The sequence below is a fragment of the Squalius cephalus genome (assembly GCF_949319135.1).
Source record: "Squalius cephalus genome assembly, chromosome: 6".
Taxonomy (NCBI): Eukaryota; Metazoa; Chordata; class Actinopteri; order Cypriniformes; family Leuciscidae; genus Squalius; species Squalius cephalus.
Window position 1 is genome coordinate 30236536 of NC_137127.1, and position 26627 is coordinate 30263162.

A 26627-nucleotide genomic window follows, 5' to 3' on the forward strand; every position below is an offset into this window, starting at 1 on the left:
ACACAGTTGTTGTTTTTTTCACAAATTGTGCTTGCAAATTGTATAATATTGAAGGTAAACATTTCTAGTAATTGTGCAGTTAATTCTCATACTGTATTTTCAGTAAGTTTTGGAATATATTCTCTACCCAAATGTGTCACTAATAAAGCACAATAAAAATAATTTAAAGAGAAGGCTTATATTGACCTTTTAAGATTTTGTTCTATCCTTGTATATATATTTTTTGCTATTTTAACAATTTAAATTTTAACAATATTTCCAGTGTAATCTTCTTTGTAAATTTAAGGATTCATTAGTTTGAATATAGCCTACATTGGAACAAATACTATAATAACATCTTAGTTGATGACTTTATTTTTGACAAAACATAATATATATATATATATATATATATATATATATATATATATATATATATATATATATATATATATATATATATATATAAAACATAGAAATTGGCAACACTATAAGCTTATTTGATGTGGCAGTATTTTACAGTAAAAACTTTATAATCTATCCGATTTTTGAAGTCGATTTTTACTCATCTCAGTATAGCAATAGAGTTTGGTAAAAGCTGTTCATTCATTCACACACAAAAACGTGATTCATATTTAAACAGTATTTTTGCCAGCTGTAGTAGCTACACAACAGCGCGCATCTGTGCGTTCATTCATTCACACACAGAAACGCGATTCATATTTAAACAGTCTTAGGCGTGTAGCCTACAGACACTATTGCGATTAGAACAAAGCAAATATATAACTGACCTATTCCTCAGCTGGATCTGTTGCTCCTCGAAATGAAACTTCCAGCACTTCTGAGGTAAATTTTCCAGGATTATTATTAACCCCCTGAGGTCGGCTATCGCGCCGGCGCGATAGGCTCGTTTTTTTCCGTATGAGTGCAAAAATAAAATAATAATTTTTTTTTTATTTTTATCTTATATGCTTGTGTTATACATCAATCGATCCTGTTTAGTGTGTATTTTTTTTGTGTATGCTCATAATAGAAACAAAGTGTTGTGCTTTTCGCCAAATAAAGAAAAATAAACATGATGCGAGTTCTGCCTACTCTCCGTCAGTGAAGTCAATTCTGAAACGCGTCCGAAAATGAACTGTAACTCAGCGAATACTCAGTCAAACAGGCATACAGTCACACAGGCATGAAGCTTGAATTCTCTACTTTTAAATGAAGTATTTTTTATAAAAAACAAATATTCACAGTTTATGTAATATGTATGCAAAGAGAGAGATGTCAGTCGTTCTCATCTCAGCTAATTAAGTTTTAATGTGCTCCGCCCACGGAGAGCGCGCGCTATTCAAACGCAAATGTGAGGCGATCCAAACAAACCTGTGAAACGCCCACATCAGCTGGATAACACACACCGCGAGTTCACTTTCAGACTTATGTACTTTACGATGCTGTGAGGAATAATACTATCTTGATAATAATCCTGCAAAAATTTACCTCAGAAGTTCTGGAAGTATCATTTCGAGGAGCAAACGGATCCCGCTGAGGAATTAGGTCAGTTCTGTTTGCTTTGTTCTAATCGGAATGAATGAACGCAAAGACGCGTGCTGTTGTGGAGCTACTACAGCTGGCAAAAATACTGATTAAATATTAATCGCGTTTCTATGAATGAATGAACGCAAAGATGCGTGCTGTTGTGGAGCTACTACAGCTGGCAAAAATAGTGTTTAAATATGAATCACGTTTCTATGAATGAATGAACGCACAGATGCGCGCTGTTGTGGAGCTACTACAGCTTGCAAAAATACTGTTTTAATATGAATCGCGAATACAAAGAAAGATTACACTGGAAATATTGTTACAATTTTAAATGTTGTCGTAATTGTATAACCTTAATATATATATATATATATATATATATATATATATATATATATATATATATATATATATATATAAAGGATAGATGTAAACAAAATCTTAAAAGGTCATTATAAGCCTTCTCTTTAAATAATTTTATTATGCTTTATTAGTGACACATTTGGGAAGAGAATATATTCCAAATCTGAAAATACAGTATGAGAACAATTAACTGCACAATTACTAGAAATGTTTACCTTGGATATTGTACAATTTGCAAGCAAAATTTGTGGAAAAAAACAACAAACCAGTTATATATTGTCCTTGCATTCTTGTGGCTCAGTCACACACCTGAATGAAAGGCTCATTACGTATGCAGCCTCATTATGCGGGCCCCATTGACTCCGCAGGTGTGAATCACGCCCACCCGCATATGGCCTTTCCAAACAAAAAGTGTTTTACAAGATTTAAATCAATGTATTGTGTTATGTGAATGATTAGGCAGGATGATTTTCACATAATTTTGAAGAAAAAATTCTAGGCAACGTCATCCATTAGTCAAAAGTCTTATTTACATATATTTAGAATGTGTTTTATGGCCTTATTTCAGAAACTTTAGTTTTTTGTTTTTGAAAAAACCATGCATAAACATTATTCTATCAAAAATACAAACATGTACATGCAAGTTGTTCACATATTATGGTAGCCCTGTTTGTGCTAAATAGAGTGAATTTACACCTTTGCCATTAATATGTTTATAAGCAACTGAAAAAAGCACAAATGTCAGGGCATGTCAGAACATCTCAAGGACCCCAAAAACCCCTCAGACCCCAGAGGGTTAAGATAGTATTATTCCTCACAGTGTCGTAAAGTACATGAGTCTGAAAGTGAACTTGCGGTGTGTGTTATCCAGCTGATGTGGGCGTTCACAGGTTTGCATGGATGCCTCAGATCATTTGCGTTTGAATAGCGCGTGCTCTCCGTGGGCGGGGTCACATTAAAACATAATGAGCTGAGATGAGAACGACTGACATCTCTCTCTTTTCATACATATTACATAAACTGAGAATATTTGTTTTTTATATAAATTACTTAATTTAAAAGAAGAGAATTCAAGCTTCATGCCTGTGTGCATGGCTGGACTGGCCATTGGGCATACCGGGCATTTTCCCGGTGGGCCGACGTGCTTTTTGGGCCGATACATCTCATACTCATACATACATTTTATTATTATTATTTTATTTATTTTTTTAAATAAAATTTGTACATCGGCGGCCCATTCGTTTTGTTTTGTTTTGCTTTGCTTAATTGGCGGTGCTGGGTTTGTGCCGGTGTAATGCATTGGTCAAAAAAAGTCAGTGTTAGTTTTTTTTTTTTCTGACAGACCAGCCCATGAAACACGTAGATCAGCGGCCCATTGGCTCTTTTCTTGATTGACACTGGGCTGGCCCAATCACAACTTTAAACGAGTGAGCGAGCGTGCAGCAATGTCAGTGTGTATCTGTCAAAATAGTCAGCGAGATGGAGAAGAAACGCAAGGAATGTGCAGAGAAATAGCGTGAAAAAATAGAACCAGGCCCTTAAAGCAGACACTGTAAACTGTGTCAAAATATATGTTTTCTGACCTTCATCAGCTCCTGTGATGATGAGGATAGTGAGGAGGATCAGGAGAGAGATGAGAAACTGTAGAGTCTGTGGTAAGCAGAACTACTTTCAAAACACTTAGGCCATGTCATGAGTGTAGGAACCCATAACCCAGTTACAGATTATTTCCACATCTGCATAGTTGACGATTACCGCAATTCACTAGAGATTTAATGAGAGGCGATTGTAAACCATGTTTTCCGCCAAAATAAAAGCTTGATGCAGTTTGCGTCAAAATAAAAGATCATGTGCTTATCTCTTTCAAGTATAGAAATTGGTACAACACTAATTATGAAAGTTTCCTTTATTTTTTAGTGCATTTGTTTTACAAAATATGGCTATTACTGTCATTGGATTAATATTATAACTCTTATTATGTAGTAGGCGTAATGTAAATAGACACTGTAACTAAAAGGTTTGAATTTTTCTTTGTTTAATTTGCACACTGAATATGGGTTGGAGCTTTTAATTTTGAACTCTCAAAGTGCACCAGATTGATGAATTTAACATTAAAATGCACAAAATTTTCACTGTGTAGTATAGTTCAAATGTATTAATAAATGTCAAATTTTTACTTATTTCATCTGTTAACTCTCACTCGTTCCTATACTCACTCATTACATGGCATTAGTGGTTTTAATGAATAGGAGTTGGTATGCATATAATTAAGGGCGTGCAAAGATGGGTGGTGTTTATGATCATATAGTGGGCCGGTCTGGGCCAAAATGCCCGGGCTGATTTTTTGTCCCAGTCCAGCTCTGCCTGTGTGCCTGTGTGCCTGTTTGACTGAGTATTCGCTGAGTTATAGTTAATTTTCGGACGCGTTTCAGAATGGACTTAACTGACAGAGAGAAGGCAGAACTCGCATCATGTTTATTTTTCTTTATTTGGCGAAAAGCACAACAGTTTGTTTTTATTGTGAGTATACACAAAAAAATACAAACTTAACAGGATCGATTGATGTATAACACAAGTATGTAAGATCAAAATCAAAAGAGTATTTTGAGTCTCTTTTGCACTGATAAGGAAAATGAGCTATGAGCATTTTTCATGAGCTGAACTCAAAGATCTAAGGCAAGGCAAGGCAAGGCAAGTTTATTTATATAGCACATTTCATACACAATGGCAATTCAAAGTGCTTTACATAGAAGAAATTAAAATAATAAAAAGAAATAAGAATAATTAAAACAGTTTAGAAAAATAAAAAATAAAATACAGTACAAACAGTCGGACGAACATTGGCACAGTGCTCATTCAGTAAATGCATAGTTAAACAGATGTGTTTTGAGTCTGGATTTGAATGTGACTACTGTAGGAGCACAACTGATCTCCTCTGGAAGCTGGTTCCAGTTGCGGCTGGCATAATAGCTAAAAGCGGACTCGCCATGCTTAGAGTGAACCCTTGTTATTTCTAGCTGATATGATCCTAGTGATCTGAGTGATCTGTTGGGTTTATATTCAGTGAGCATATCTGCAATGTATTGAGGTCCTAGGCCATTGAATGATTTATATACCAGTAATAATACTTTAAAATCAATCCTAAATTTAACTGGGAGCCAGTGTAAAGACCTGAGGACTGGTGTGATATGTTCATATGTTCTGGTTCTGCTCAGAATCCTGGCGGCAGCGTTCTGTATGAGCTGCAACTGTCTTATGGTCTTTTTGGGAAGGCCAGTGAGGAGTCCATTACAGTAATCCACCCTGCTGGTGATGAAAGCATGCACAAGTTTCTCTAAGTCTTGTCTGGAAACAAAGCATCTAATTCTTGCAATATTTTTCAGATGATAGTATGCTGATTTAGTTATTGCTTTGACACGACTACTGAAACTAAGGTCTGACTCTAGTGTCACACCAAGATTCCTGACTTGATTTTTAGTTGTTTGACCCCTAGAGTGAAGGTATGCATTCACCTTGAGAACTTCATCTTTGTTTCCAAATACAATGACTTCAGTTTTGTCTTTGTTTAACTGAAGAAAGTTTTGACACATCCAACTGTTGACTTCATCAATGCATTGGCACAGGGAGTCAATGGGGTTGTAATCGTTAGGCGATAGGGCTAAGTAGAGCTGTGTGTCGTCTGCATAGCTGTGGTAAGAGATTTGGTTCTCTCTCATTATTTGGCTCATTGGGAGCATATACAGGTTGAACAGGAGTGGCGCAAGAATTGAGCCTTGAGGGACTCCGCATGTCATTGATGTCCACTCAGACTTATGATCTCCTATACTCACATAATAACCTCTCCCATCTAAGTATGACCTGAACCATTTTAGGACTATCCCAGAAAGCCCCACCCAGTTTTCCAGCCTGTCAAGAAGTATGTTATGATCGACAGTGTCAAATGCAGAACTGAGGTCGAGTAGTACCAGCACCGATAATTTGCCTGAATCAGTATTTAAGCGAATATCGTTTATTATCTTTATGAGCGCTGTCTCTGTGCTGTGGTGCGGTCGGAAACCAGATTGAAAATTGTCAAAGTATCCATTCGAGCATAAGAATTTGTTCAGCTGATTGAAGACAACTTTTTCAATGATCTTGCCTATGAAAGGAAGATTTGAGATCGGCCTATAGTTGCTTAATATGGTCTTATCCAGATTGTTCTTTTTCAGGAGGGGCTTGACAACTGCAGTTTTCAGGGAGTTTGGAAAACTCCCAGAGAGAAGTGAAGCATTTACCACTTCTAGAAGATCTGCTTCTAAACTGTTTAACACATTTTTGAAAAATGATGTGGGAAGTGTGTCAAGAGCGCAGGTTGATGTTTTAAGGTGCTGTACGGTTTCTTCCAAAATTTTGCCATCAATTTCTTTGAAATCAGACATAGTAACTACTTTCTCAGGTGGTCTGATCTGTCTGACCCCAGCACAACTCAAGGATGTGCTGATCACCTTTCTGATATTATTGATTTTCTCAGAGAAGAAAGAAGCAAACTCATTGCACTTGTTCTCTGAGAGCATTTCACTGGGAATCTGGCTTGGGGGGTTTGTCAGTCTCTCTACAGTAGCAAAAAGAGAGCGTGTGTTGTTTAAATTACTGTTTATAATATTTGAGAAGAAAATCTGTCTAGCTTTGCCTAGTTCCATATTGAAAGCATGAAGGCTGTCTTTGTAGATGTTATAATGGACTACAAGTTTTGTCTTCCGCCACATGCGCTCTGCTTTTCTGCATTGTCTTTTCATAATTTGCACTGCTGTTGAGTTTCTCCAAGGTGCTTTTTGTCTGCCACTCTTCTTCCTGACTTTCACAGGAGCAATATCATTAATTACACTTTTAACTTTTGAGTTAAAAGAATCAAGGAGAAAATCAACAGAGTCTGCAGATATGCTTAGTGTTAAGGATATAGCCTTCATAAATAGTACACTAGTGTTCTCATTTAAGCATCTCTTCTTGACAGACACAGATCTAGCTTCAGTGGCAGGAGAGATCAATATATCAAAGAAAATACAGAAATGATCAGACAATGCTACATCCTTAATAACAATCGATGAAATGTTTAGACCCTTACTGATAAGTAAATCTAGTGTGTCCACGATTGTGTGTGGGTCCATGTACATGCTGAGTCAGATCAAAAGTTTTTAAAACACTTTTGATTTCTTTTGCCATATTGTTTTCTGCACTATCTATGTGGATGTTAAAATCTCCAGCAATGGCAAAACAGTCAAACTCTGAGGTAATTGTTGATAACAGTTCTGTAAAGTCCTCAGCAAAGGCTGGAGAGTATTTTGGAGGCCTGTAAATAATGATAAGTAAAATGCGTGGAGCACCTTTTAACACAATACTCAGATATTCGAAAGACAAGTAATTCCCAAATGATATTTGCTTACATTGATAGATATCTTTAAAAAGAGCAGCTAGACCCCCACCTCTCTTAACAGCTCTGCAGACACTCATAAAAGTAAAGTTAGGAGGGGCTGTTTCATTGAGGACTGTTGCACTGCAGCTGTCTTCTAGCCAGGTTTCATTTAGAAGCATAAAATCCAGGTTGTTTGTGGTTATTAAGTCGTTGACTAGAAGTGATTTATTTTTAAGTGAGCGGATGTTAAAGAGTGCTAACTTAACAGACTTACTTTTCCCCACAGCAATATTAGTTTGACGTGTAATAGGCACCAGATTAGTTAGGTTTGCTGTACGGCTATTGGAGGCCTTAGACTTTCTATCTTGTAATAGAACAGCAATAGAGAAAGATACAGGCACACTGGGTTCCCGCTTGTTCTGTAAACATTTGAGAAAGTTACTGTTATCAAAACGGGGACCCGGCACATATCACTGAGAGCTGGTATCAGTTGTTTTTGGTTCACCTCGAGCAGATGGAGGAGGGTGTGGGCCCTGGCGTTGTGGCAGAGGCCGAAGAGCTCTCACAGGAGGGGGAGGGTGAGCTGGGCCCGCAGGCTCTGGTGGTAATGGTGCCTGTCTTTTTTTGGTTGGTATCTGGGGGCTTGCAGCAAAAGAGTGGGATAGTCTGGTTCCAGCATACACCAGTTCTTCCATTTTCTGTGAGAAGCACAGAAGTGGCGATGCTGGAGAGAGGGAAAAAGTGTCTGGTGAGAGGGGCTGTTGCTCTGGTGTTATCAGAGGCTGTAATATGTTGTCCTGGTTTTCCTGGCTGTTTTCCAGGAAGTCGTCCTTGGGTGCTGAATCTTCAAGCAGTTCTGATATGTCTGTCTGTGGTGAGCTCTGTGGGCAGGGCTCAGCTGAGATTGTGTCCGTGAGCAGAGGTTGTTGTGGCGGAGTGGTGTTATCATGTCCATTTTGCTGCTGAAGTGAAGTCCTGTGGTCATTCATACTGTGTCCAGGTGTGTGTGTGCCATTCAGATTGAGTGGATTGGCACAAACTGCAGAAGGATGATTTAGGGAGAAGTAGATATTGTCCTTTAACACTCTTGAACCAAGTTTGTTTGGGTGATGGCCATCCCGATGAAACAGTTGTCTCTGACTCCAGAAAAGATTGAAATTGTCAATGAAGTTCACTGCTTTTATATTGCAGGTTTTTTGCAGCCATGTATTAAGCCCAAGTAACCGTGAAAACCTGTTTGTTCCTCTTGCTGGGAGAGGTCCACTGATGAATGTTTGAACTTTCAGTCTTTTAAGTGTTTCAAAAAGTTCATGGAAATCCTTCTTAAGGAGTTCTGACTGCTCTTTATGAATATCATTCTTCCCCACATGAATGATGAGTCGATTTGCAGTCTTATGTTTCATCAGAATGTTCTGAAGTTCCCTGTTTATATCAGAAGTTGTTGCTTGTGGAAGGCAGCACGTAGTTGTATCCCTGCTGCTAATGTTTCTGATTATGGAGTCCCCCACTATCAGAGTCCTGGGCTCGGCTGCGCTCTGAGCTGAGTGCCGCTGTCTGCTCGACCTTGAGCGCCAGTTAGCATCAGTGTTAGCTACTGGCCTATTCAGCTACTGGCCTATCTAAGACTTTTTCTATGTACACAAAAGGCCTATTTCTCTCAAATATTGTACACAAATCTGTCTAAATCTGTGTTAGTGGGCACTTCTCTCCAAAGTGCCAGACGCCATCGAACTGCAGTCAGGTAGAGCCCCTGATGAGGACGACGAGCTTGTAGATGACGGTTTCTGACAGTTTGTGAATAAATTCTTTGGTTATGCAAACCGATCGTTGCAGCAGCTGTCCGGGTGGCTGGTCTCAGATGATCTTGGAGGTGAAGATGCTGGATGTGGAGGACCTGGGCTGGTGTGGTTACACGTGGTCTGTGGTTGTGAGGCCGGCTGGATGTAATTCAACCGGCATCAAATTCCTCAAGTTGGATGCCAAATTCTCTGAAACGTCTTTGGAGACGGCTTATGGTAGAGAAATGAACATGGGCAACAGTTCTGGTGGACATTCCTGCAGTCAGCATGTCAATTGCACGCTCCCTCAAAATTTGCGACATCTGTGGCAATGTGCTGTCTGATAAAACTGCACATTTTATAGTGGCCTTTTATTGTGGCCAGCCTAAGGCACACCTGTGCAATAATCATGCTGTCTAATCAGCATCTTGATATGCCACACCTGTGAGGTGGATGGATTATCTCAGCAAAGGAGAAGTGCTCACTAACACAGATTTAGACAGATTTGTGAGCAATATTTGAGAGAAATAGGCCTAAGATAGAGAGCATCCTGATTGGCCTGTTTCGGTAAATCAACCAATCAATTGTCAGTGTGGGCGGCCTTTTATCTCTTCTCCCGAACCGAATTAATCAGTTCAGCGTATCTAGAAACAGGAGCGCCATGGCAGAGGGAGAGTGCCCCAAAAAACGAAAGTATAAGATACATTTTACGCCAGACTACACAAAAGTGTACACCTGTCTTATAAGAGTAAAAAATAATGACAGTCTTGCACACTGTATAGTTTGTAACAGTGACTTCAGCATTGCCCATGGCGGGTTAAATGATTGTAAAAGACATGTTGAGGTGAGTTCAACAAGTTTAATTTCATGTGCATATTATTCAGGCCGGCTAGTTGCCAAGGCTACATGAAAACAACAAACTCCTTAGACCGGTTTAAAGTCCCAATGGAATATAAATAAAAGCAGTTTACATAAATAGTACAAGCAGCTTATATAAGTAAAAGTAATCTACATATTTTAACATAATTAACAAGTAATTGCATGGGCCTATAGCTTATATAAATTATATATTGTGCTTTTTGTAGGTTGGGATGTCTGTATATGTATATATATATATATATATATATATATATATATATATATATATACATAAACATGGCGAGTCAGCAGTTTAAGCCATGTGTGTACCCCTGTCCTAGATTCATTACGGATGAGGACACACATCAGTTATGTGAACACTGCTTGGGAGTGCAGCACATTCAGGTGGTGTAGTCTAGTTTTTTGTAGTGAGTATACTGTGATATTATTATAGGCACAAATACAAATTTGCTTTTAGAAATGGTGTTTTTGAAAAAAATTGTGTTATTGTTTTGGCAAGTTTACTGTTTAAATTAAAACATGTATGAAAACTTGTGTGATATTCCTTTAAAATATAATTTTAATAGATTTCATTATTATTATTATTATTATTATTTTAAGGTACATTTTACTGTGCAATTTCTTTCATAATTTCTTTGAGTTAGACTGAACTTTTGTAGACATTTGAGTTTCTGTGTGTTTTAATAAACTATTATTATTATTATTAGGCCTACTTGAAATGTACTTTACTGTGCAATAGTAATATATTTCTGTTATAATTTCTTCAAGTTATACCGAACTTTTATTTTGATAGGTTGTCGTAAAGACATTACATTTTCTGTCTGTATTTGATACGAATGAATGACAATAGTTTTATCAAATGAAATGGTGAAATTCTCGTGAAGTGACTCTCATAGCAGCTCTGCGATGAAGTTCACATGTGTAGCCTACATCATGTCTCAATACAGTGAAACGTTGAAAACACCACGAGCGTCATGCATGCTTCAATGTGTGTGTAGTGGAGCACACATTGAGTGCTCATTCCCAGAGATGCATAGAACAATTGCAGTCTCTTTGAACTTTAATATTCACAGACACTAGTCCATATCGAGATTTGATTCATTGTACAGCGCTACTTTTGATTTATTCATTCAAAAATGGCCAAATTCCGTGACGTTCTGCTTTATACAGCAAGTTCCATTTGAGACTGGATTCCGTGATTCGATCCATGTCGCTTCGCAAACACAGACAGGGTGAATTTATGAATGAAAGTGTGAAAGTTCTGACAAAACGAATTAGTTACGTATCCTCGTGCTTTTTTTAAGTGGGTATGCGGAAATCCCGTATAACTGCGTATCACGTAGACTACACCACTATATATATATATATATATATATATATATATATATATATATATATATGTATACTTGATATAGTAAGATCGCTTGTGACAGACAACACCACATATGACAGACAACAACAGAGACAACTTGCTGAAGAACAGAAAGCCAACACTGTTGTGTGCCGGCATCCCATTGTAGCTTCCATGTATGCCGTCACACGTTACGTCATGACGCAACACCAATCACGATTGGCTTAGTTTCATTCATGCTTCAGAGGTGCTATGCTGAGGGACGTTCCCCAAAGTGTCGTTCCGACGCAGTACGAGTTCCCTCAAAAGGAAACAGTACTGGAGCATGAAATGGAATGGATTGATTAACAAACTGCCAATAAAATAAATTTGACTTCAGTCTACAGTTTGCATTTAATATGACATATGTATGAAGTTTAATATACCTCATGCACAAAATGGTGTACATTTAATTTATAAAACCAAATATAATGCAATATGGCCTACTGGAGGAAATATTTGTTGATGTTTATTTAAAAAAAAAAAAAGGCCATTAAATGAAATGTCCATTTCTTGTTAATTGCAAAAAGTCAATGTCATTTTTTAATAGGAAGTATACAATGCAGGTCCAGAACATGGCTGCCATGAAGATGGTCACAAAGAGTCCACTGTGCCTAGTGCTGACCCGGCCTACACTGCAGAGCCTGCCACAGCCTGTGGAGAGCAGAACTAAATGGTCAGACATCCCTGAAAGTATTGCTGATTACTATAAGACATGGGAATCTACCTGTTTAGTCATTATAAAGTATGTTTTTGCTTGAAGGCATTCTTTTTACTATTTCCTGACACACAAAATACTTGTCTTTTTATCAGTTACTTATCTCTTGGTTTTCTTGTGCTGAGTTCTCTTACGAGAGGTCTCTCGTACTGCGTAAGATATCTTACGCTAGGGGAAAATCCTTTTTCCGCGAGATATTGAAGCCAAAAATTGTCCTTAATTTTTCAATAATGCAAAACGCGTTGCGGCAGCATACAGACATAGGCGAGGCAGCTCGCGCGCCTATTGGCTGTTCTGCGGCAACTGCAGCAGCCTATCGAGCGAGGCCTGGCGTGACGCCAGACCCAATGAGGGTGCTTCGCGCCCGCTGCGTCACATCCCGCCGAAATGGGCATGGTCTAGGCCTATAAATACAGCTCGCAGGCAGCTAATATCTGATTTTTCATCCTTCAAGCGAAGCACACGCATCGCTGGAGCTGGAGAGAAGCCGCGCCGTTGAGAGAGAGCACCTTCAGCGGGACGAGTCACTGAAGTCGCTGGCCACGCCGCCTTCCTTGCCTTCCTGCTGCGCTTTCCGGCGCCTTTATCCTTTTCGTTCTCTGTATTGTGTGTGTGTGTGTTGCTACCGCGACACACATACTAAAAGAGCAGCGTCTTTTTAAAGATGCCTTCCTGCGGCTCGTGCAGAGCCACACTCAGCGACGGGGACCGCCATGTGATCTGCGTTTCCTGCCTGGGTGAGGAACATGCAGCTCTCGCGCTCGCTGACGGCGGCTGCCCTCACTGCGAGCTACTGCCCATGGCGACTCTGAGGACTCGCCTGGCCTTCTTCGCCGAGACTGCTCCCCCGCCCGCCGCGGTGTCGTGCCGTAAAAAGCGCCGTGCCCAGCGGGTCCCGGAACCTTCCCCCAGCCGCCAAAGCTCGCCGGTTCGCCCGCCTGCTTCACCGGCTTCGTCAGCCTCTCTTCCTGGCGGACAGCGGCCGCTGTCTGCCGCCGCTTCCGTCGACATCGCTGACGAGGAAGCCCTGCTGGGAGAAGAGGATTCCTGCTCTATCCTGGCGTCAGGCAGTGAGGATTGGGCGAGCTCTGAGGATCTCGCGCCCCCTGCCCGCACTTCGTCAGGCAAGAGAGCGTCCATCGAGATGGAGCTCATGCGAGTGCTCGCACAGGCCGCGGTGAGCCTCGGCCTCGAGTGGTCTTCGCTGGAGCAGCCCGCTCACAACCGGCTGGATGGCTTTTTCCTGCCTGGGGAGCGCGCTTCGCCTGCGTCCAAACCAGCGCCCTTTCTTCCTGAGTTACACAAAGAAGTCGCTAAATCCTGGAACGCCCCCTATTCAGCTAGAGTGTGTCCATCTGTTTCTCATTCTCTGTCTCATGCATTCTCTGCAGTCGACGATGCCAAAAACAGGGGATACCATTCGCTGCCGCCGGTCGAAGAGGCGATAGCGGCCCACTTATGCCCGCCCTCCGCTGGACGGCGCGCTAAGCTGGCCCTACCCTCCAAAGCTTGCCGCACGACGTCAAGCCTGCTCCGCCGCGCTTTCTCCGCCGCCGGGCAAGCTGCGTCAGCGCTGCACACCATGGCCACACTTCAGATCTTCCAGGCCGATCTCCTCCGAAAGCTGGATGAGAAGGGACCTGAAGCGATCTGCGTGCCGGACTTGAGGAGCGCCACGGACCTCGCTCTCCGTGCCACTAAGTCCGCAGCACAGGCCATTGGGCGAACTATGGCCTCTCTCACCGTGACTGAGAGGCACCTTTGGCTGACGCTCTCGGAGATGGCCGAGTCCGAGCGCACCGCGTTCCTCGACGCCCCGCTTTCTCCCGCCGGCCTCTTCGGATCCTCCATGAAGGACTTTGCGGAGAGATTCGCCGAGGTACAGAAAGCGTCACAGGCTATGAAGCACTTCTTCCCGAAGCGCTCCAGCTCTGCAGCAGGCCGTGCGAAACCGTCTGCACAGAGCTCACAGCCCCAGCCACCGCCCACTGCCGCCACTTCGCAGCGCCGCCAGGCCCGAGGCGCGAGACCGCGCTCCCGCTCATCCGGCCGCCGCCCCACCATGCGCGGCCCGCGGCCTAGGATTGTGGTGAAGCCCGAGGCCCCGAAGTCGTCCTAGCACGCCTAGGAAAACGACGGTGTTCGAGTCCCGCTGCGGCCGGACTTCCACCAAAGCTATTCGCTCGTCCAGTTCCAGCAAATGCGACTGGTCCAGTGTTTTCTGCCGCCAACAAGCCGGTTCTGTTGCCCGCTTGCCTGCACACAAAAGCTGTTTTTACGGCTACACAGATAAATCCCCAAGAGAGTGTATTTTCTGGTGTCCCGGCCACGGCCGATGGTGTTTTATGTGTAGAAAGAATGCCCACTGCCCAGTGCCCATCACTACACACAAGCACAGCCTGTCACACAAGGCTCGCGCACATAAAATCGACTCAGATCGATTGCGCATCAAACGTGGTAAATGTGCCCACTACCCAGTGCCCACACACACTACGTTATGCATGTCTCACGGTTTCTGTAAAAACGAAATCAACAGGCATTCGCTTCACTCAAGCAAAAAATGCTTTCGGTGTGATAAATGTGCCCGCTATCCCGCGGCCACAACCACACACAGACATGACAGTTCCTACGGGACTCGCCCAGTCCTCCCCCTCTCGGTTGACCGCCGCAGATGAGTCGAGTGCGGGCAATCTGCCCGCTGTTATCAGCGCGCCCCTTGCCTCAAATGTCACAAGCGCGACGCTTGTGTTACAACACACCGAAGCCTCTCCATCGCTGACCGAATGGAGCGCGCTTCGTATTCAACCCCTAGCTATTCATGCAGATGCATGGGCAAAGCTGCCCGGGGTTTCGAAGTGGGTGCTAGACATTATAAAAAGAGGCTATTCGCTGCAGTTTCGCCGGCGCCCTCGCCGCTATATGGCGCGCGTCGAGACCACGGTAAAAACAGAAGTAGCACATTTACTTCGAGCCGAAGTGGCGAAACTATTGAGCAAAGGGGCCATAGAGCCTCTCTCTCAAGTTCAGAGCGAAGGAGGGCTATACAGCAGATACTTCCTGGTACCGAAAAAAGATGGGGGTCTCAGACCCATACTAGATCTAAGGCAACTGAACAAAGTGCTTGTGAAGCGACAGTTCAGGATGCTCACGACCAGAAAAATCCTTGCGCAGATTCGGCGAGGAGACTGGTTCGTATCAATAGATCTGAAGGACGCGTATTTTCAAATACAAATAGCGTCACGTCACAGGCGATTTTTGAGATTCGCCTTTGAGGGCCAGGCATATCAGTACACAGTCCTGCCGTTCGGTTTGTCCCTGGCACCCCGTACATTTACGAAGTGCATGGACGCGGCGCTCGCACCCCTCAGAATGAAGGGCTTGCGAGTACTGAACTATTTGGACGATTGGCTGATTCTAGCGCAATCTCGCTCAGTGCTCATAGAGCACACGACCATTTTACTCGATCACCTCGAGAATTTGGGTCTCAGAGTCAATTGGGCGAAGAGCTCTCTGTCCCCCAGTCAAACGATATCTTTCCTGGGCACAGAGCTGAACTCGCTGTCTATGATAGCGCGACTATCACCACAGTGCTCGGTGGACATTCAGCGCGCAGCGAACTCTTTCCGCTGCGGCGCATCTGTCCCGCTCAAGAAATTTCAGAAGATGCTGGGTCTCATGGCCTCAGCATCCTCAGTGCTCCAGCTGGGCCTGCTCCGCATGCGCCCACCGCAGTTCTGGCTGAAAGCGCGTGTCCCACGCCAAGCGTGGACATCCGGTTTGCTTCGTCTCAAGGTCAATCAGAAGTGCGTGGCAGCTCTGAAACCTTGGAAAGCGGACGACTGGTACCGATCAGGTGTAAGCCTGGGGACTTCCTCGAGGGTGAAGGTGGTGTCTACAGACTCATCCACCTCGGGATGGGGAGCGCTGCTCGAGGGCAGACCGTTCTTCGGCCAGTGGTCAGAACGGGAGAGGCTCCTGCACATAAACTGCCTCGAAATGCTGGCAGTAGACAACGCGCTGACGCGTTTTTGTCCCCAAATAAAAGGACGCCACGTCCTGGTCCGCTCGGACAACATGTCTGTGGTGTCCTACATAAATCGCCAGGGCGGCCTCAGGTCCAAGAACCTGCACAGGCTAGCAGAACGCCTCCTGGTGTGGGCTCAGTGCAACCTGCGCTCGCTGAGAGCAGCGCACGTGCCAGGACTCCTAAACATAGGACCAGACAGACTGTCCAGGAACAATGTTCCGGCAGACGAATGGTCTCTACACCCACAGACAGTCCAACTGCTGTGGAGGAAATTTGGCAGAGCGGAAGTAGACCTGTTCGCGTCTCAAGAAAACGCTCACTGCCCGGAGTTTTTCTCCAAGAGCAGGGACGTGCTGGCTCATGTATGGCCCAGCCGCCCGCTCTATGCTTTTCCCCCCGTCTCTCTCCTGCCTCAGGTGATAGAGCGGATCAGGGAAGAAGGATGCTCAGTGCTGCTCGTAGCACCGCTCTGGAAGAACCAGCCCTGGTTCCCGGCTGTGATGCAGCTAGCGAGCACTGCCCCGTGGCCAGTGCCAGTGAGGAGAGACCTCCTCTCTCAGGCTTACGGCTCGATCTGGCATCCTCACCCGGAATTGTGGTCCCTTCATGTCTGGGCCATCAACGGGCACATGCTGAGCTCCCTAAGGGAGTGATAAACACGATCACGCAGGCTAGAGCTCCATCTACGAGACGTCTCTACTCCTCGAAATGGTCAGTGTTTTCGGGCTGGGGCACAGCCCGTGGCGTGTCACCCACAGACTGTGGAGTGACGGAGGTGCTTTCCTTCCTACAAGAGCTGTTGGATAAGGGTAGAACCCCTTCCACGCTCAAAGTTTATGTGCCGGCTATAGCAGCGTTCTCAAGAACAACGCTTGGTCAGTCGATAGGAAGGAACGATTTAGTCATCCGCTTCCATAGAGGGGCTAAGAGACTGAATCCTCCCAGACCTCCCTCAGTCCCTGTATGGGACCTTTCTACGGTACTGGAAGCCATGAAAGGTGGCCCATTCGAGCCTTTGCAGACGATTGATCTGAAACATCTGTCTTTCAAGACCGTGTTTCTGCTGGCTCTCGCTTCAGTGAAGCGCATAGGGGACTTACACGCGCTCTCAGTGAGCGCGACGTGCATGGAATTTGGGCCGAATGACTCTAGGGTTATACTCAAACCTAAGCACGGTTATGTTCCAAAATCCCTCAACACACCGTTTAGGGCGCAGGTCATTTCCCTTTCAGCCCTACCGGTCACGGATGAGGAAAGAGACGCGAGCCTCCTTTGCCCAGTCAGGGCGTTGCGAGCTTATGTGTCTCGCTCGTCTGCTTTCAGGCAGACAGAGCAGCTCTTTGTTTCGTTCAGTGGGTGCTCTAAAGGACTAGCCGCGTCGAAACAGAGCCTATCCAGATGGATAGTTGATGCTATTGCGCTAGCATACGCTTCTAAGGGCATGCAGTGCCCGTTGGGTGTCAGAGCACACTCCACGAGAGGCATGGCCTCTTCGTGGGCCTGGTCGAGTGGGATTGCCTTGCAAGATATTTGTACGGCGGCGGGCTGGGCCTCCCCGTCTACATTTATAAGGTTTTACAACCTAGAGGTTCCCGCCCTGCAGGCCAGGCTGCTGTCGGTCTAGTTAACCAGTATTGTCTGTCCTGATGCTATCAGCTCAGAATGCTGTGTCTGCTGAGCGCAGCTCAATGATCGACAGTGTAAAATAATAGCACAAGATGTGTTTGGGCAAATTGTGTAAGACCCACATTTCCCCATCAGTTCAGGCCGTACCCCGCCCTGTCTGTATGATGTAATATGTACTAAGCGATGCTGCTATGTGTGGAAGAGTGCGGTTCCGCCCCTCCCTCTTCCCGGACTCCCTGTGAGTTCCCTGGGTGATTGTGCACTATATGAACCCCGGGCTTTCGCCCTTGGGTCTATGGTGTCAGATCCTTGCATGCACGGCGTCTTGCATTGGGTCCCCTAGCGTAAGATATCTTACGCAGTACGAGAGACCTCTCGTAAGAGAACGTACTCGGTTACTAACGTAACTTCGGTTCTCTCTAGAAGAGGGAACGAGTACTGCGTATCTTGCCGTGCATGCACACGCTCTGGTTGCTTCGATGATGAAAAACCAGATATTAGCTGCCTGCGAGCTGTATTTATAGGCCTAGACCACGCCCGTTTCGGCGGGATGTGACGCAGCGGGCGCGAAGCACCCTCATTGGGTCAGAGGACAAAAGTGACGCCAAATGCTGTGTGACGCAACATACAGGACCACTCAGTGGGCCGTCCAATGAAAGTAAGTGAACAGAGAAAGCACAGAGTCAATGAAAAGAGCAGCAGGAAGCTCAGCTCTGAGTTGTTGGCTCTGACAATAGGTGTTTCTTTATGAAGATAAAACAGAGAAGATACAATTGCTGTTAATAACACCCCGATAAAAGAGAAAATGCAAAGCACCATCCCCATGATTTCTGTATAGGAAAGGAATTCAACCACTTTTAACACACATCTGTCTTTGCTTTCATTTGACCAGTACTAGAAAAACCAGATATTAGCTGCCTGCGAGCTGTATTTATAGGCCTAGACCACGCCCGTTTCAGCGGGATGTGACGCAGCGGGCGCGAAGCACCCTCATTGGGTCTGGCGTCACGCCAGGCCTCGCTCGATAGGCTGCTGCAGTTGCCTATGTCTGTATGCTGCCGCAACGCGTTTTGCATTATTGAAAAATTAAGGATCATTTTTGGCTTCAATATCTCGCGGAAAAAGGATTTTCCCCTAGCGTAAGATATCTTACGCAGTACTCGTTCCCTCTTCTAGAGAGAACCGAGGTTACGTTAGTAACCGAGTACGTTTTCTAGCAGTAATGTATTTATTCCATCATCTATTTTGTTCAATAACACGATTTAAAGGTCTTTAGATTAAGATTTCCCCATTATTTTTTTCTTTGAGTTTTTTGCAGGTTTCAGCAAAATTATGTAACATTTTTGGGCAAATATGCATAATAGTAAACCAAAACTTGAAGCTAAAATTGCAAATATCTGAACAGCTACAGTAAATTTCCCAGGAGAACTAACATAAGCTGGGATAAATGTGAGCCAGACAGCACAAAATATGAGCATACTGAATGTGATGAACTTGGCTTCATTGAAGTTATCAGGGAGTTTCCGGGCAAGAAAAGCTAAAACAAAACATGAGATTGATAGAAGGCCAGTATAACCCAGAACAGACCAGAAACCAACAGATGAACCTAAGTTACATTCTAAAATTATCTTTTCTCTGTAATAGCTCAAATTCATATATGGGAAAGGAGGGGATATTGTTAACCAAAGCACACAGATAATCACCTGTATTAATGTTAAGAAAACAACACTGAGTCTCTGTTGAAGTGGCCCAAACCATCTCATGACATTACTTCCTGGAAGTGTAGCCCTGAAAGCCATTAACACCACTATTGTTTTCCCCAGAACACAAGATATACAGAGGACAAAAGTGACGCCAAATGCTGTGTGACGCAACATACAGGACCACTCAGTGGGCCGTCCAATGAAAGTAAGTGAACAGAGAAAGCACAGAGTCAATGAAAAGAGCAGCAGGAAGCTCAGCTCTGAATTGTTGGCTCTGACAATAGGTGTTTCTTTATGAAGATAAAACAGAGAAGATACAATTGCTGTTAATAACACCCCGATAAAAGAGAAAATGCAAAGCACCATCCCCATGATTTCTGTATAGGAAAGGAATTCAACCACTTTTAACACACATCTGTCTTTGCTTCCATTTGACCAGTACTCCAAATCACAAGGAAAGCAGTCACTAGAGTCTGTGAAGGAATATCAAGAAAATTATTCAAATGGGAAGTGCATCATAAAGTCACTTGACCAATGAAGAGTATTACACTTAACTTTTTCCACATATTCGTGAGAGTTATTCAGCATGTACTATTTTACCTGTGCCATTACTGATTTCTCCCTCTGCACATGGAATACAGTCATAACAGCAGACAGGTCGTCCTTTTTGCACAGCCTTTCTAGTGCCAGGGGGGCAGCTCTCACTGCACACGGACACAGGCAACTATGAGGAAAAAAAGTGTTCATATAAGAGCCAAATGATGATTTGAATTGTTAAATTATTTTCAGCCATTTTAATTTAAATGACTGTTAGTCAAGTCACCTTTATTTATATAGTGCTTTATACAATACAGATTGTTTCAAAGCAGTTTTACAGTGCAAATAGGAAAATTATGCATTTCGGCTGTTGTTCAGCTGAAGTCAGTTCAGTGTTGATTCAGTTCTGTTGTAAATATCAATTATTAAATTTGTTTATTTAATCTATAAAGCAGTTCTGCAGAAAACAGTGATGTCATCGTCTAGCTCAGTTCAGTTCTCATTCAGATCAATAATCCAAACGTCAGTAGAGTCAGATCAATAATATTGTTGAATATTAAGTTCTCCAATGGCTGTGCTTTTAATAAATAGATATTTGACATGATCTCAGTAATTGATGTACCTGTCCACTGTTTCCTGCCCATAGCACATGTTCCTGATTGACTTCAAGATGTTTCTCTGAAGGCAGTGAGCTGTCATAGACACCCACATGCTTAAACTGCAGACTTCCATCCTCAGCAGGCTGCCAGTTCACCAGGTCATATTTCGCCACTGGATCACCACTTGCATCAAAGAAAACTTTCTCACCAGTTTTAACAGTGAAGCTCACATCTTTCATATATTCCAACACCTAAGTGGAAACCACAGAAACATTATTAATTTAATCTTGATTTTGTTTTTTACCCTTACTTTTGTGCTCCTGCATACCTTTTGTGGTGTGGGGCGGTCTCCTTTGCTGCTGTTGGTGAAGGATCCAAAGTCTTTTAACATATTATGTAGTGTATGTGCGACAGCATACACTGCAGTGTAAACTTTATGCTCTATGCGTTGCTCTGATACATCAGTATATTCGTTTTGCAGCTCTGCCAGTCTATCTGAGCCACTGCAGTCACTACTGCCGCTGTTCCCGAAAGAGCACAAAAAAACAGTTTCCCAGAATTCTTTTAAAAGTTTATTTTTTGGTTCTTGATCAGGATGCACATTCAGTAGGAACTCGCGCAGGCCTACAATCTGAGCATTTGCTATAGCAAAACCCACAGCTCCAGAAAGGAAACTGAATTCCTTTGTTTCTGCAAGATTTCGAGAAGTGATCCAGGATTCACTGCCAACCCACTGTATGCCAGTGATGTTGTGTTGCGCAATTACTCTAAGGAGGATGACAAAATCTCCGAATGCCATGAAAGCCAGCACCACTCTGGCTGTGCCCTTCTTTACCACTTCTAGTGTCTTCAGAAACTGCTCTTCTGGGTCAGTTTTAAATACGGCCTCTGTATATTCAATACAAATACCTTCTTTTTTTGCAGCCTCCTCAAATGCTGCAATGCCATTATTACCATAGTCACTGCGACTCCTGACCGTTCCAACCCAAGTCCAGCCAAAGTGCTTGAAAAGTTGAGCCAGTGCTCTGCTTTGGTAATAATCACTGGGAATTGTTCTGAAGAAGGATCGATACCTTTTTCTGTTACTCAGACATGCACATGTGGCAAAATGACTGATCTACACACACACACACACACACAAAGAAAAGTATATTATTTTTCCAACATACTTTTTTTTTTCTACACAAAATGTGCTGCAGTCTAAACAAAATTTACCACATTGCTTTCTATGTACTTTTTTCAATGGGTAAATATGACATAAAAAAGCATATATTTATGGTGCATGTTCTAGTATAACAATAATGTGCATCATACACTGATTCAACATGATAGCAAGCAGCAGATAAGAGTTCTTACAACAGGTAAGCTGAAAGGACCAACTACAGATGCCAAGGCTATGGTGGGAGAGGAGTTTGACTCTCCAACAATGGCATGAACAGCTGGTGATCTAGAACAAGACGTATCACTCAAAGTCTCTTTATAACCGTTCATCAAAGCCATGCCTGAGAAGATAGCCTTAGGTATTGAGCCACATGAGTCATATACCTTATAGCCCAAAGAAACACCAGGCAACAGTTGTGTGCTGTTATTAATCTCCTCAATAGCAAAAAGTAGTGTCTGAAGAAATTTATATTCACGCAAGTTCAGGCTGTGAAAATAAAGCATCAGTCGATTGTGTTGTAGTCTGCAATGAATCATCTCAAAGACATGTTCAATAATTTTTTTCAGAATTCTTGTGTCAAGGTCTTATAGAGTCATTATTATACATACCTGCCACATGTTGTTTGCTCTGGTTTGAAAGTGAAATTATGGTTTTGTAAAAGAGCACTTTTGTGAAGTGAGAAAATTGCCCCAATGTTGATGTCTCTTTCTGCTGAAAGTAAAGCAAGGTCAGGCTGACCAAGCAGTCTACAGACTTGGGCTGAAGCTGGCAAACAGACCCCATACACCACCAGCAGCAGTAGCTGTAGTGACACAGTCCTCTTTGCCATACCAATATGTATGCAGGGCAGGAACCTCTGAGGCAGAACAAGGGTAGTGCTACATTTTATCATATCTTAAAATACCCTTTGGGGTTGCCATAATACATCAATTACTCTAGTTCACTTTTTGCAGTTGTTTCCTTATGGAAGAAACATATAGCAAAAACTCTAGGTGACAACGTCCATTAGAAGAAACATATAGGTCTAGGGATGCACCGATACAAAATTTCTACATCAATTCTGAAATCCAATTATTCAGAATGACATCTACTGATACTGGTAGTTTGGTGGTAATGTCTCGAGTTTTTGTGCTAGGGGTGTGCAGCATAGTCAATATTTGTATCTGTATGTATCTGTAACGTTCACAAAATTATTCATATCTGTTTTAGGATAAAACAGGAAGTGGGCTAGGCTTTAGCTGCAAGTTTGTGAAATTACTTTAGACAGTTTTAAATGTAATTATAGCTGTAAGCAGCGATACGGGAGCCAAGCCCATGAAGTATCAGCAAAAGCAGTGCAGAGCAGGAAGAGTCAAGTCAAATCAAGACAGAAAACTCTTAAGTTCTCTCTGCGCAAACTTTAAAAACATGAACCTGTGAGAACACTGATGGCATGCACATGCGTTCATTACGAGTTCAGTCTATAGGTATATAGGTATAGCGCTTTTGAATATATGTGCGCAGGCGTGTAGTCCTTCCCTACAAAACAACCCTCAACAAACTACATGTCTGGGCTTAACATTTATAATACAGAATTTTAACGTGGCCACGCAAACCAGAATTATCCCGACAACGCTTTATCTGTAGAGAGATAAAGGGAGCGGAGGGGAGGGAGGCCTTCACAGGGGAGAGACTAGTTGACACTTCAGGACTGCGTTGTCATCGCATCCAGGCGCAGGTCCTTCATCAGATCTGGATACGGCCTGGATCCGGCGGACTGCGGTAAACCTCGGGATAAACAGAGAGACTAATATTAGCATAGACACCATTCTTCTTATGATGTAACGAGTACATCAGGATTTCTGGGAAGTGTTCCCGGTTCCGACTGACCTAATCTATGAAGCCTAACATTGAATTAGAAGTCTATAATGTGTTATGTGTATGCTAGGTCAAAGAGATGTGTTTTTAGTCTAGCTTTGAACTGACAGTGTGTCTGCTTCCCAGACAATGTTAGGAAGACTGTTCCAAAGTTTTGGTGCTAAATAGGAAAATGATCTACCGCCAGCAGTCGATTTTGATATTCTAGGTATTATCAACTGGCCAGAATTTTGAGATTGCAATAGATGTGAAGGACTATAATGCGTTAAGAGCTTGTTCGAGTACTGGGGAGCTAAACCATTTAGTGCTTTGTAAGTAATCAGCAATATTTTAAAATTTATACGATGTTTAACCTGTTAAGCTGCAACCCCACTTTTGAAAAATCCCCAGAAATGACATACCCAAACTGAAACAGATACAGTTCATGAACCCTTTGTACTAAAAGCACAAGTATGATCTCATTTGAAAGCTGACACCTGGCAGTTTATTGTAAATGTAGAATTAATTATTGTCATAATGAAAAAAATTGTTATAAATAGCTTCAAAGTTTTGTAAAGTTATTAGAAATTATTTTTATGAAACATCCTCATGAAAATAAAATTGAAGTTGGCACTGTAGCAATCTAGAAATGCACTACAGCTAAAGCCACATGTCTAAACATTTTATGTTTAAAATCTGAAGATAATAAGTCCAAAACTCTGTATTTAGTTAAATGTTTTTCAAGACCATGTCAAATGACTTTATTTTGATTTGACTCTAAAATGCAACTGATGTTTATTGTCATATTCTAACCATCTATCCAGTATATTGTCTCAATTTTTTTGTGTGGTGCAAACGATCCCCTTTCAGTCTCAGTCTCCCCCTGCACACATTTACACCTCTCCAGCCTGGTTATGGCTCTAAATATGCATTTATTTTGTCTGCATTATAGCTACTAACGACTGGCTATTCACAGGCTATTCATAGGGTTTCAATCCCTAAATTCTTTTATCAAAGTTCTCACTGTATCTAACTGTATCAAATGCCCTTCTGGAATAAAGAAACATTTCAGCAAGCATTCCTATTTAGAAACAAAATCATAAAAGATAACTTCTAGGTTGCAGGTGCACCTAGAGCTAGCTAGCATGTTAGCTTAGCACACCATCAATACACGACAATTTATGAGATTAAAACCATGTTTGTGCTCCAAACTTACTTTATAACGCAAGTCGAGTATTTTAAATAATCTTCTGTGATTTAATTTGGCTTCAGATAAAAAAATCAGACAGAAAATATACTATGGTATAGTATTCTGCACAATGATAGTCTATATAGATTAGCATTACATTATAAATATAATCTATTATTATGAAAATACCTGGCATGGCTTGAAAAACACAGGTAACTCAAATATCATTGCAATCATGTTTATTGTCTTCAAAACATCTTTATCTGCATGTTACAGCGCGATCTCTTGTTAGCTTTGTGTGTATCAGTGACGTCCTGGAATGTCACATGATCATGGCTCTTCTTCATGTTCCATATATGGACTATTATTGTGCATATAGCGCCCTCAGGCTATTGGTATGAATTGAAAACACAGTATCAGAGTATCCAAGCGCTCATAATGATTACATCGACGCATTTGGGTATAAATTCAATAAATATTATTCCTGTCTATAGAAATCTGATGTAAATCTATGAGAATATATCAATATTTCTCCAAATCTGCACATTTTTGAGCTAAAAGCCCTGAAGGACGTTGTTTTGTGAATCGCTGTCATGACGAAAGCACGGGAGTTTTTTTATGAATGAAAGCGGCTGACGCGCATAATTCATATTAAAGGTATCGACTCATTTTTTCATTTCATAACTCCTGACACAAATTAAGAAATAACTGTCGCTATAAGTTTCTCAGAATACAATAGTGGTCAAATACTGAAACTTGAGTCTTATATCTTTTTAATGATGTATAGTTTGTCAAGGTATAACATTAAATCTGATAGTAACTTTGAACTGTATATAAAAAAAACGCTTCAGTGCGCCCGCGCACTGGCAACGGTTAACAGGTTAACATGGCGAGTCAGCAGTTTAAGCCATGTGTGTACCACTGTCCTAGATTCATTACGGATGAGGACACACATCATTTATGTGAACACTGCTTGGGAGTGCAGCACATTCAGGCTGCTGTCGAGGGGGCTGCCAGTGCAGATTGTGATGTTCTTCCAATCCGAGTGCTGCGCTCCCGCCTGGCCATCTTCAATGACAATGGCCAGGCTCACGTTCCCAGTGGTTCGGGTCCAGCGGCGCAGCAGCTCACATCATGGGGTTTGCAGATGGATCTGGCAGGAGACCCTGAGACTGCCACCTGATGCCGCAGGTGGAAGAGCCTCTTTCCACAGACGCTGCGCCATCCCTAAAAAACCCTGGTGCTGCCCACCAATCCCTGCTGAAATACATCTGCTTTGGTGGGCAGGGCATATATTGCTGTGGGTCGGGCTGGTGCTAGTCTGCATACAATGGCAGTGTTGCAGGCTTACCAGGCCGACCTTCTTAAAGATAGACCAACACCCGGAGATATTGCCGAATTACATAAGGCTGCAGACTTGTCTCTCAGTGTCACCAAGGAAACGGCCCGCGCCATCGGCTGTTCCATGGCAGCAATGGTGGTCACGGAGAGACACCTATGGCTAAATCTGTCGGGCATCAAGGAGAAAGATGCCTTTCCTCCTTGATGCCCCGATTTCGCCTTCTGGCCTGTTCGGTGACGCTGTCAATATGGCCGTCGACAGGTTTCAGGAGGTGAAAAAACAGTCTGCAGCCTTCAAGCAGTATCTCCCTCGCCACTTAAAGTCTAAGAAGTCTGCATCCATCCACCAGTTCCTCATCATATAGGCAGGCACAGAAAGTGAGAATTGCATCTAGAACACCCCCCCCCCCCCCATCAAAGAGCTTGGGGTCTCTTCGGTCTTTACCGCCTCCTCCACGGAGACCACTGATGTCTGTACCGTTAAGTGCGCTTCGGGACACATCGGTTTCCTGAAAACGCACACTGCTCTGTCTGCCCAACAGGCTTGCAGCCAGGCAGTGCTCGTGTCCGCACATCGA

General features: G+C 42.9%; 2 protein-coding genes across 2 annotated transcripts in view; both read right to left on the reverse strand.

The window, feature by feature from the left end:
- Window positions 1-11521: 11521 nt before the first annotated feature.
- On the reverse strand, window positions 11522-22114 carry LOC307160666 (vomeronasal type-2 receptor 1-like). The gene is made up of 7 exons (XM_079874859.1): window positions 22067-22114; window positions 21878-21968; window positions 20850-21638; window positions 20545-20772; window positions 19986-20109; window positions 19799-19858; window positions 11522-11965 (listed from the first exon to the last, which is right to left on the reverse strand). Exons 3-7 carry the CDS (start codon window positions 21318-21320, stop codon window positions 11805-11807), a joined length of 1044 nt encoding a protein of 347 aa, XP_079730985.1. The 5' UTR covers window positions 21321-21638; window positions 21878-21968; window positions 22067-22114; the 3' UTR covers window positions 11522-11804.
- Window positions 22115-23068: 954 nt separating this feature from the next.
- The window catches only part of LOC307160668 (uncharacterized protein), a 93991-nt gene continuing 90432 nt past the window's right edge, over window positions 23069-26627 (reverse strand). The window contains exon 14 of the mRNA XM_079874861.1: window positions 23069-23450. Coding sequence (XP_079730987.1) covers window positions 23368-23450 — 83 coding nt within the window. The 3' untranslated portion in view covers window positions 23069-23367. The remainder of the gene's footprint in view (window positions 23451-26627) is intronic.